The 13111-nt window shown below is 46.4% G+C and overlaps 1 protein-coding gene across 1 annotated transcript in view; it reads left to right on the forward strand.

Moving 5' to 3' along the window:
• The first annotated feature begins 2973 nt into the window (after positions 1-2973).
• LOC119103506 (trichohyalin-like) overlaps positions 2974-13111 on the forward strand; it is a 59268-nt gene continuing 49130 nt past the window's right edge. Inside the window, exons 1-2 of the mRNA XM_037227116.1 lie at positions 2974-2982; positions 7539-7609. Of these exons, the coding sequence (XP_037083011.1) occupies positions 2974-2982; positions 7539-7609 (80 nt within the window). The remainder of the gene's footprint in view (positions 2983-7538; positions 7610-13111) is intronic.

Genomic DNA, 13111 nt, shown 5'->3' on the forward strand with positions numbered 1-13111 from the left:
TACAGCTACGCCGCTCCCGCCTACGGCTACACCCGTAGCTACACTGCTCCCGCCTACGGTCTGGGCTACGGCAGCGGCTACGGTCTGAGTTACGGCAACGGCTACGGTCTGGGATCCCGCAGCGGCTACGGTCTCGGCTATGGACGCAGCTACGGCTACAGCAACGGCTATGGTTTCGGATATGGCTCTTACGGCTACGGCAATGCCGGCTATGGTCTCGGCTACGGCCGCCGCTCTTACGGTTACGCTGCGCCGTCTTACGGATACAGCCGTAGCTACAGCTACTCTGCTCCTGCCTACTATGGCGGCTACAGCAGCTACCACTAAAGAACCCAGCGCGAGCAGCGAAAGTGAAACTTGAGTACTCTCATGATTGTGACTTAACTTTGGAGGTTTTACCTGACTAGCGTACCGTATGGTTTGAGTTGTCAGGTCTGAATACACACTATCGATTGTTTTCATCATGTCGTTTGTTCCAACTCGTGCCTAGCTCTACTTTGAGAAGGACAAATATGAGCAGGAAAGCATGCAAGAAGATTAAGACAAAGATAGAAGAATAAGTATCAAAGCTGCGAGGTTCCGAAATGCTCGTTGTAAAGAACGGCACCTGATCAGGGACATGCCAGTGACACGATCGACTCGGGCATGGTAGTGCGTGTAGGTGTGATGAAAAAATAATGAATTCGCCTGTTACCTATACACTTCAGTTCCCAGTATATATGATTTGCTCATTGTTTTCTTGCCGTTACAAACTCTCACACGTTAGTGTAGGACGCTTTGAACTCTAAGCAATAATAACGACGTAAGGCTCAATTTTTAAGCGGGACGGAAAGAAACGTTTCACTTAGCTAAGCTGAGGACTTTGTAAGATATTCTTCAGGCTTGGAGCGAAGTGATTACGAAAGTCTCCCCGGCTTTCCAAAGACAAATGCTTAATAGTTCAAATTTACATGGCAAAATGCACTATGCAGACATACGTGCCATGCCGTATTGTTTTTGTTGTAAATATTTATTTGCCTCTTTATGTTTGCGTCTACCATCAACGTTGTCGCATTGGATTACAACACTTGTGTCATGTTTGGCCCAAAGACGCCGTCATCAGCTAATACTTTTTCAGGCAAGAGATTGCTGAAGAGACTGAAGCAGATGTTTTCTCAACGGATGCATTCACGTATTCCCAGGGGCTTAAAGGCCATCTGGGGTCTGCTTAGAATATCACGTAAAATCCATATTCGGCTGCCCTGTATTGACCAGAATTGGGAGGAGGTTTACTTGGGGACAGGCATAAAATGTTGTCAAGTCTTCTCCTATTGACTGGGCGGCAGCGGGTGGGTTATATGATCGTAAAATACGGTGCCATCACGAATAAAGAGATAAGTCAAAATGCGGCACTGCCATGCTTCTAGATCGCAAGCTCGCAATACGATCTCAACAGCTTGTTAGGCTTCCTTTCATGACATTAGCCTCGATTTCATAACACATACGTTTGGTACCTAGCCGCGCGCATTGCGACTTTCTTGAGCAACACGTGTTTCTTGGTAAACGAAACTTGATGATCCGGTGGCTCTTCAGCTTGATCTTGATCATATACAATGTGCATGACAGGGGCGCACGTGGGTGAGAGAGGGGGCACAGGCACAAAATGGGTCAGTTAAGGCTTAAACTGACCCACTGTGAGATAAATAGCGCCGGCGGTATATTTCCATACAGGCATTTAACGCAGAGTTCAAACAGAGGTGCATATTTTGGTAGTATTCGACATCAGTTCCAGTTACAAAAGCTAAAAAAGCTAAACAAGAAAGCAACCAAAATCGTGCCCCCTTCGAACCAAATTCTCAAGACGAACCCACGTATGAAATCGATTATCTCCGCCCATTTTCACTGTTCTACAGCCGAAACACTAGACCATTGCATGCATAGAGGAATCGACGGTGCTCCCATCGAGCTTACGCAACAATATTAATAGAGGTGACTTCACAGGCTGAATAAACACTTTGTTACTCATATGAGACGTGTAACAGGATGGTTTGGCTACATATTTTGAGGCTTACGAGCATTGATGTGGAAAAGACATTTGCGAATTGTTAGGTATACATTTCAAGAGATGCCAGCCAATGATATTCATTGCTTTTCCAACGCTAGACAGTACCGTGCGGGCAATGCGTGGGTGCGATAGATTACGAATAGATACCTCTAAATGCCAATACGCGAGAATGCAATTGAACAGAAGTTAACACGGAACCCCGCTATCTGTGCTAGTCGAAAGGCTGGGATTTGCGGGTATGTAAGCAGGTTGTTTTTAAATTTCTGCGGTATCAGCAAAGTTGCTGGTCTTTTACAAGCACATAAAACCCACGTGATTCGCCCGGCAAATCTTAGAAGCAAAAATCTTGCCGAGCGGAAACGGAAAAAGTCGACTTAGTGCACTACACACATGCAAGAACAACTCCAATTGAATGATACCAAACAACTCCAATGAACTGATACCAAACACTTGTTGCAGTTGTTGTGACGCATGTAGCGAAAATAACAGTAGAAGTTTTCCTGTCAACTTGTACAGCGACATGAGTGTAACGCATGCAGCTATTTGCATCCCATACTGTTGTCAACGGAATCGAACACATTGGAGGCGATTCAGAAATGACGATTTGCCTGCTTATATTGGAGTCACAATTGACACACAATTAATTCGTTTTGGAGTGATTTGGAAAAAAAAACAAAAACATCCCAATGCGCTGGAGTGGCGGTTTGATTTTCCCAGGTGAGGCCAGCCACATGTCTGGGTGAGTGGCACATTCCTACACTCTCATAACAGACAGAGGAAATGGCGATTCCCTAGAGCTAATTCCAGTGGACCAATGTCACCCAAGTTGGCGGGCACCGCGGCAGCCTTCAAAGGTTGCAGTGGTGCCCGATATAAAGGCCAGCAGTGCCGCCACCGACGCACAGTCACTCTCTGCTCCACTACCAATCATGAACAAGGTGAGCCCGGTGGTGTCGGCGTTCATGGGAAAGGCTGAAATTCGACGATTCATCATGGTTGAGGTGTGAAGCTTAGATGGCTGCCCGCTACCTGCATTAATTTGGTACTCATTGGCTCTGTTTGGTATTGGACATTATGGATTGTGTGCGTTTTGCTATCATTTGGTTACGCAATGGATTAAAGGTGTTGGCAAGATAGGTTCAATAAACACATCACCAAGATGCGATGGGGTCTGCACAAAATGCGTTGTAACTCAATTTATCACGCAAAGAGCGAACATTACTTGGTAAAACTTAGGTCGCTGCTGATGAGCTGCGAAACAAGCGATGTTCTTTTCTTATTTATGCTCCTCAAAACCCCCACATAAGCATGTTCACCTTTCAATTCCAAGCCATGGGACGTTTAAATTGCTCCTTTAATCGCAAAAGCTGCTAAACATGGTACAAAAACGGCTTTGAATTGTTTTGGCTTACCCTACTAATGCACACGTTCTAGCGCATGGAATTAAAAACATGAAATGCTCAAGGTTTACTGAGATGTACGTAAGCAGTTTTGGTTGCGTGGCAACACTGTGCACTGTTTGGCTGTTTGCTGTTTCTCCAGCACTCGCCATCTCCATTGTTTCCCCGTTGTTTGCAGTTTTTCGTCGTGCTCTCGCTGGCCGTGGTGGCCGTGGTGGCCGCTTAGGTAACTGCTGGTCAGCTGAGAAATAAGCGGAGTTTTTTCGTATTTGTATTCCTCAATAACCTTAATTTAGTTTTTCCACCCTTTAATTCCAAGCCATGGAAAATTTGAGAATGCTGTTTTCATCACGAAAGTTGCTAAACATAGTATTAAAATGGTTTGAAGTGTTTTGGTTTACCCTACAAATGCACACGTTTCAGCGCATGGAAAAAGGAAACATGAAATATTCAAAGTTTACTGAGATGTACGTAATCAATTGTAGATGCGTGGCAACACTGGGCACTGCCTGGCTGTCTGCCGTTTCTGTAGCTCTCGCCATCTCACTATCGCTCCGATGTTTTTTGCAGTTTTTCGTCGTGCTCTCGCTGGCCGTGGTGGCCGTGGCGGCCGCCTCTGATGCGGACCTGGACCAGGACGAGTCCATCGCCGTAGCCAGCTACGCTGCCCCCGTCTACGGTGGAGGTTACAGCTACGCCGCTCCCGCCTACGGCTACACTCCTAGCTATGCCGCCCCCGCCTACGGTCTGGGCTACGGCAGCGGCTACGGTCTGGGCTACGGCAGCGGCCACGGTCTGGGCTACGGCAGCGGCTACGGTCTGGGATACCGCAGCGGCTACGGTCTGGGTTATGGACGCAGCCACGGCTACAGCAACAGCTATGGTCTCGGATATGGCTCTTACGGCTACGGCAATGCCGGCTATGGTCTCGGCTACGGCCGCCGCTCTTACGGTTACGCTGCGCCGTCTTACGGATACGGCCGTAGCTACAGCTACTCTGCTCCTGCCTATTATGGCGGCTACAGCAGCTACCACTAAAGAACCCAGCGCGAGCAGCGAAAGTGAAGCTTTGATACTCCCATGGTTGTGACTTAACTTTGGTGGATCTACCTGACTAGCAAATCGAATGGTGTGAGTTGTCAGGTCTGAATACACACTATCAATTGTTTAGATCATATCTTGTGTTTCAACTTGTGCTTACCTCTACACTGAGAACGACCAACATGAATAGGATAAGTATGAAAGAAGATCGAGAGAACGATAGAAGGATAAGTACGAAAGTTGCGAAACTACGAAATGCCCACACTAAACAGTGGCGACTGTGAAATGGCATGCCAGCGACACCATCTATACGGACATGCTAGTACATCGATACGTGACAAATAGACTACAGGAAATTAACCTTAGGACTTTTGGTAGCGTAATTCTTCTTAGGAGCGAAGTGGTGAAGGGGATGCCCTCCGTCTCTGGAAGGCCAAAGTCCTTGATATTTATATTTTTAAATGTTGAAATGCAGTATGGAACCATAATCATCAGTAAGTGTTATCATTTTAAAGCTTTTTTCCCCTATGTTTATGGCTCCACCAACGCCGATGCGGGGCGCCGTCATTGGCTGATACTTTTTCAAGCGATGGATTGCTGAAGAACTTAAAAGAACAGTTTTCCCAACGGATACATTTGCGCATTTCCAATACATGTAATGCGAGCTGGGTTTTGCTTAAAATGTTCTTGCCCATATTCGGCTGAAAATGGCTGATTGCTGAAAGATGCCGGCACTTAAGTTTTACAGCACTTCTGTTTTACAACACTTAAGTTTGGTACGTGGCCATGCGCGTTACAGCTTCCTTGATGACCATGTGTTTCTTTATATAAAAAATTGATGAGTCGATGAGTTGAACGTTATTTTAACCGTGTGGAATGTGCAAGACAAGGGCGTAGATGGAGCAAAGGAGGGAGGAAGGCGGGGGGGGGGGAGGGGGCGGCACAGGCACAAAATGAGTCAGTGAAGGCTAAAACTGAGCCATTGTAAAATGAATGGCGCTGGCGGTACATTTCCATGCAGTCATTTGACGCACAGTTCCATCAGTATATTGACTTAAAAATGGAAACAGAGTTGCATCTTTCGGTAGCGTATGACCTCAGTTGCAGTTAGAAACGTTAAAACCAAAACCAAATTAAAGAATATCGTGTCTCTTGGACACCAAATTAGCAAGATGAACCCACGTATAGATTTGAGCATTTCTGCCCATTTCCAATGTTCCACGGCCGAAATTTCAGACGATTACATACTTTAGGGGAATTGACGGTGTTCTTACCAAACTTGAGCAACAATAGTAATAGAGGTGACTTCACAGGTTGAATGAACACTTCGATACCCATATTCAGAGGAGTGACGGGATAGTTTGGTTACATATTTTGGGTAAATAACCAGCATGGGTACGGGCAACACATTTACAACTTGACAGGTAGACATTTCAAGAGATGCTAGCCCATGTTACTTATTGCTTTTCCAACGCTAAATAGTACTGGGTGAGCAACGAGTGGGTGTAACAAATTACGGATGGGTAACTGATAGCTGTTAGAACATCTTAGTGGGTATCTGATGGCTATAATCATAGCCCAGTGGGTAGCGGATAGGGCGGGCGAAGCAAGTCTCACCGGAAAACACTCTAAATGCCAATGCGCGAGAATGCAATTGTGCAAATGTCAACACAGAGCCCCGCTATCTGTGCAAGTCGAAAGGTTGGGTTTTGCGGGCATGTAAGCAGTTTGTTTTTAAATTTCTGCGGTATCAGCAAACTGCTGACCTCTTGCGATCACGTAAAACTCAAGTGATTTGCGTAACAAATCTCATAAACAAAAACCGTGCCACGCCAGAATGGAAAATAAAGTCAACTTGGCGCGTTGCACACATGCAAGAGCAGCTCCAATTGAATGGAAATGATAGCAAACACTTATTGTAGTGGCTGTCATGCGTGAAGCGAAAGCAACAGGGATGTTTTGCTGTCAACGTCCTTGGCAATATGTGTGTAACGCATGCAACTATCTGCGTCCCAAACTGTTGTCAACGGAATCGAACACATTGGAGATAATTCAGAAATGACGATTCGTCTGCTTGTATGGGATTTGCAATCGACACACAATTAGTTCGTGTTGAAGGGATTTAGCAAGGAAATCAACCCAATGCGCTGGAGCCGGGGTTGATTTTCCCAGGTGGAACCAGCCACATGTCTGGGTGAGTGGCACATTCCTACTCTCTCGTAACAGACAGAGGAAGTGCCGGTACCATAGGGCCAATCTCAGTCGTCCAATGTCACCCAGGCAGGCTGGCAATGGCGGCAACCTTCAAAGGTTGTAGCGGTGCGCGGTACAAAGGACAGCAACGCCGCCACCGACGCACAGTCACCCTCTGCTCTACCAATCATGAACAAGGTGAGCCCGGTGGTGTCGGTGTTCATGGAGGCGGCTGAAAGCCGACAATTCAGCTGGGTTGAGGTGTGAAGTTGAGATGGTTGCTTGGTGTTATTAGTTTAGTTTTGCATTAGTTTTGGTCATTATTGTTTCCGTTTGGTCTTTGTCTTTCTGAACTGTACTCACGCTGCTATCATTGGCTTATGAAGTGGATTAAAGGTGTTGGCAAGCAAGGTTTAAAGGACACATCACCAAGATGCTGCTAAGGTCTGCCCAAATGTGTTGTTACTCAATTTATCATGCAAAAAGAAAACATCACTTCGTACAACTTAGTTGCTGCTGCCCAGCTGCGTAACAAGCGAAGTTCTTTTCTTATTTATGTTCATCAAAACCCCCAAATCACTATACCCACCCTTCAATTCCAAGCCATGGAAACATTCACTTTCTCCTTCAATCACAAACGTTGCTAAAGATGGTACCAAAATGGTTTTGAAATGTTTTGGCTATCCCATGAATGCCAACTTCTCATCGCATGGAAAAGAGAGACATGTTCAAAAACAAGTTCAGGGTTTACTGAAATGTACGTAAGCTGTTTTAGATGCGTGACAACACAGTGCACTGTTTGGCTGTCTGTTACTTTCCAAGCTCTGGCCTTTTCTCTATCGTTTCGCTGCTGTTTCCAGTTTTTGGTCGTGCTCTCGTTGGCCGTGGTGGCCGTGGCGGCCGCCTCCGATGTGGACCTGTACCAGGACGAGTCCGTCGCCGTGGCCAGCTACGCCTCCCCCGCCTACGGTGGAGGTTACGGCTACGCCGCTCCTGCCTACGCCTACACCCGTAGCTACGCTGCCCCTGCCTACGGTCTGGGCTACGGCAACGTCTACGGTTTGGGATATCGCGACGGCTACGGTCTCGGCTATGGACGCAGCAACGGCAACAGCAACGGCTATGGTCTCGGATATGGCTCTAACGGCTACGGCAATGCCGGCTATGGTCTCGGCTACGGCCGCCGCTCTTACGGTTTCGCTGCGCCGTCTTACGGATACAACCGCAGCTACAGCTACTCTGCTCCTGCCTACTATGGCGGCTACAGCAGCAACCACTAAAGAACCCAGCGCCAGCAGCGAAAGTGAAACTTCAGTACTCTCATGATTGTGACTTAACTCTGCAGGATTTACCTGACTAGCGAACTGTATGGTTTGAGTTGTCAGGTCTAAATACACACTATCGACTGGTTTTATTATGTCGTTTGTTCCAACTCGCACATAGCTCTGCCTTGAGAAGAATAAATATGAAGAAGAAAGTATGAAAGAAGATTAAGAGAAAGATGGGGCATCAGTGTGAAAGCTGCGAAGTTCCGAAATGCTCGCGGTAAAGAACAGTGACTGTCCAAGGGAATACCAATGACACTGTTGACACGGGCATGGCAGCACATCTATAAATGACAGAAAAAAGCAGGATGATCTCGTGTCATAGCTATATGCCTCATTCCCTGGTATGCATGATCTTCTCATTGTTTATCTACGGCTACAAACTCTCACACGTTAGTGTGGACGCTTTGGGCCCCATGCGATAACAAATATCGCCAGACTCAACCTTTTAACTATATGGAAAGACACGTTTAACTTAGCTAACCTAGGCAATTTGGAAGACATTCTCCAAGCTAAGAGGGAAGCGTTAAAGGAAATGCGCTCCGTCTCTAACGATCAAAATGATTCTAATTGTATTGCTAAAATACATCATGCAGCCATACGTACCATACCGTGCTGTTTACTTTTTTGTAACTTTTTATGTTGCCTCCTTATGTTTGCGGCCACCACGAACGCAGTTGCATCGGATTAAAACACTTGTATCAAGTTCAGCCCAAGGGCACCATCATTAGGTAACACTTTTCAAGCGATGGATTGCTAAAGAGATTATAATTGACGTTTTCTCGACGGATTCATCCGCACACTCTAGTGGGCTTAAATACCACCGGGGTCTGCTTTGAACATCACGTAAAATCCATATTGGGCTACTCTGTGTCTGTCAGAGTTGGGAAGAATCTTCCTTGAGAAAAGGTGTAGAATGTCGTAGAGCCTTTTTTGGTTGCCTGGACGTCAGCTGAGCGTTTACTTGACGATGAAATACGGTGGGGTCACGAATAAGGAAATATATTTAAATTTGGCGCTGCCATGCGTTACGATTGCAAGGTTACGATAAAATATCATCACAATAGTTAGGTTTGTAACTTCATCCCATGATATTAGCCTGGTTTTTACAACACATAAGTTTGGCACGTAGCCATGCGCTTCACGGCTTTCTTGATCAACACGTGTTTCATGATAAAGGAAAATTAACGAGCCGACGGCTTCAGCTCTACCTTTATCATACGCAACGTGGAAGACAGAGGCGAAGGTGGAACGGAAGAAGGGGCACCGGCACAAAATGAGTCAGTCGAGGCTTTAACTGAGCCACAGTAAAATGAATGGCGCAAGCGGTATATTTCCATGCAGTCATTTAACGCACAGTTCCTTCAGTTCATCGACTTAAAAAAGTTGCTTCTTTCGGTAGCATTGGAACTCAGTTCGAATTACAAACGCTGAAAATAAAGCCAAGTAACGCAAATCGTGCTTTCTTGCAACCAAATTGGTAAGACGAACCCCGCATAGCACCCAACACCTGCGGCCTTTCCATTGTTCCACAGCCGAAATTTTAGATGACTTCGTGCTCTAGGGGAATCGACAGTGATCCTACTAAGGTTTGGCAACGATGCTAATAGAGGCGACTTCACGGGTTGAATACACACTTCGGTGCTCATAAGAAGAGGTGATATGGTTTGGTTGCATATTTTGAAAAAAACTTACCAGCATTGGAACGAAAAAGACAGTTACGAATTGCCGGGTAGACATCTAAAACAATACTAGCCAATATCATTTATTGTTTTTCCAACACAAAATAGCACAGGATGAGCAGCGAGTGGGTGCAATAGATTACGAATGGGTAACTGATAGCTAATAGTAAACCTCAGTGGGTATACGGTGAATGTAATCATAGCCCAATGCGTGGAGGATGGGTCGGAGAACAGCAAGTCTTACCGGAGAAGACCTCTAAATGCCAAAACACCAGAATGGAGTTGTACAGGTGTAAACACAGAGCCCCACTATCTGTGCAAGCCAAATGGTTAAGGGTGTGAGGGCATGTAAGCGGTTTGTTTTTAAATTCCTGCAGTATCACCCAAACTGCTAGTTTCTTATGATAACTTAAAATCCAAGTGATTCGCCTGGAAAATCTTAAAAAGAATACCCCTGCCGCATCGAAATGGAGAATGAAGCCGACTCGGCGCGCTACACACATACCAGGGCAGCTTCAATTAAATGGAAATGATACCAAACACTTGGTAGTGGTTGTCATGCGTGTTGGGAACCAGCCGTATGTCTGGGTGAGTGGCACATTCCTACTCTCTCATAACAGACAGAGGAAGTGACGATACCCTAAGGCGATACTCAGTGGTCCAATGTCACCCAGGCTGGCCAGCAATGGCGGCAACCTTCAAAGGTTGCAGCGGTGCCCGGTATAAAGGCCAGCAGTGCCGCCACAGACGCACAGTCACCCTCTGCTCCACCACCAATCATGAACAAGGTGAGCCCGGTGGTGACGGCGTTCATGGAGCCGGCTGAAGTCTGACGATTCAGCTGGGTGAGGCTGTGATGTTTAAATGGTTGCTTGCTGTCATTAGTTTAGCTTTGCATTAGTTTTGGTCATTATGGTTTCTATTTGGTTTTTGACTTTCTGAACTGTACACATGCTGCCATCATTGGCTTTTGCAGTGGATTAAAGGTGTTGGCAGGCTACGTGTAATGGGCAAAGATACTTCTAAGGTCTGCCCAAAATGTGTTGTAATTCAATTTGTCATGCAAAAAGCATACATCGCTTTGCCAAACTTAGGTTGCTGCTGCTCAGCTGCGAAACAAGCGGAGTTCTTTTCTTATTTATATTGCTGAAAACCCCCAAATCATCACGTCCACACTTAAATTCCAAGCCATGGAAGCGTTCAGTTTCTCCTTTAATCACAAAAGTTGCTAAACGTGGTACAAAAATGGTTTTGAAGTGTTTTTGTTTCCCCTACGAATGCGCACTTCTCAGCGCATGGAAAATAAAAATGTGGTGAGTTTAAGGTTTCCTGAAATGTACGTAGGCAGTTTTCGATGCGTGGCAGCATTGTGCACTGCTTGGCTGTCTGCTGTTTTTCCAGGTCTGGCTGTTTCTCTATCGTTTCGCTGTTGTTTGCAGTTTTCTGTCATGCTCTCGCTGGCCGTGGTGGCCGTGGCGGCCGCCTCTGATGCGGACCTGGACCAGGACGAGTCCATCGCTGTGGCCAGCTACGCCGCCCCCGCCTACGGTGGAGGTTACACCTACGCCGCTCCTGCCTACGGCTACACCCGTAGCTATGCCGCCCCCGCCTACGGTCTGGGATACAGCAGCGGCCACGGTCTGGGCTACGGCAGCGGCTACGGTCTGGGATACCGCAGCGGCTACGGTCTCGGCTATGGACGCAGCTACGGCTATAGCAACGGCTATGGTCTCGGATATGGCTCATACGGCTACGGCAATGCCGGCTATGGTCTCGGCTACGGCCGCCGCTCTTACGGTTACGCTGCGCCGTCTTACGGATACGGCCGTAGCTACAGCTACTCTGCTCCTGCCTACTATGGCGGCTACAGCAGCTACCACTAAAGAACCCATCGCGAGCAGCGAAAGTGAAACTTGAGTACTCTCATGATTGTGACTTAACTTTGGAGGATTTACCTGACTAGTGTACCGTATGGTTTGAGTTGTCAGGTCTGAATACACACTATCGATTGTTTTGATTATGTCGTTTGTTCGAACTCGCGCTTAGCTCTACTTTGGGAATTATAAATATGAGCAGGAAAGTATGCAAGAAGATTAAGACAAAGATAGAAGAATAAGTATCAAAGCTGCGAAGTTTCGAAATGCTCGTTGTAAAGAACGGCACCTGATCAGGGACATGCCAGTGACACGATCGACACGGGCATGGTAGTACGTGTAGATGTGACAAAACATGATGAATTCGTCTTTTACCTGTACACCTCATTTTCCAGTATATATGATTTACTCATTGCTTTCTTACCGTTACACACTCTCACACGTTAGTGTGGGACGTTTTGAGCTCTAAGCAATAACTAACAACGTCAGGTTCAATTTTTAAACGGGACGGAATGAAATGTTTTACTTAGCTAGCCTGAGGATCTGTGAGATATTCTTCAGGCTTGGGGTGAAGTGATTAAGAAAATCCCCCAGCTCTGCTAAGACAAATGATTAATAGTTCAAGTTTGCATGGCAAAATGCACTATGTAGCCATAGATACCATGCCTTATTGTTTTTTTGGAAATATTTATTTGCCTCTTTATGTTTGCGCCTACCATCAACGCGGTCGCACTGGATTACAACACTTGTGTCATGTTGGGCCCAAAGGCGACGTCATCAGCTAATACTTTTCATGCGATAGACTGCTGAAGAGACTGAAGGAGGTGCTTTCTCAACAGATGCATCCCCGTATTCCCAGGGGCTTAAATGCCATCTGGGGTCTGCTTAGAATATCACGTAAAACCCATATTCGACTGCCCTGTATTGGTCAGAATTGAGAGCAGGTTTGCTTGGGAACAGGTGTAATATGTTGTCAAGTTTTCTCCTATTGACTGGACGGCAGCAGGTGGGTTATATGATCATGAAATACGGTGCCACCACGAATGAAGAGATAAGTCAGACTACGGCACTGTCATGCTTCTAGATCGCAAGCTCGCGACACGATCTCAACAGCTGGCAAGGCCTCCTTTCATGGCATTAGCCTCCATTTTATGACACATAAGTTTGGTACCTAGCCGCGCGCATTGCGACTTTCTTGATCAACACGTGTTTCTTGGTAAACGAAACTTCATTAGCGGACGGCTTCGGCTTTGTCTTGGTCATATACAATGTGCGAGACAGAGGCGCAGAAGGGAGGCAGAGAGGGGGAACAGGCACAAAATGAGCCCGCCAAGGCCTAAACTGAGTCACTGTAAAGTAAACAGCGACGGCGGTATAATATCATGCAATCATTTAACGCACCGGTTCAAACAGATTTGCACCTTTCGGTAGCATTCGACATCAGTTCCAGTTACAAAAGCTAAACGTAAAAAGAAAGTAATGAAAATCGTGCCCCCTTCAAACCAAGTTGGCACGACGAACCCACGTCTAGAATCGAGCATCTCTGCCCATT

This window comes from Pollicipes pollicipes, unplaced genomic scaffold (genome assembly GCF_011947565.3).
Source record: "Pollicipes pollicipes isolate AB1234 unplaced genomic scaffold, Ppol_2.1 Scaffold_1600;HRSCAF=1878_pilon_pilon_pilon, whole genome shotgun sequence".
In the NCBI taxonomy this organism is placed as follows: domain Eukaryota; kingdom Metazoa; phylum Arthropoda; class Thecostraca; order Pollicipedomorpha; family Pollicipedidae; genus Pollicipes; species Pollicipes pollicipes.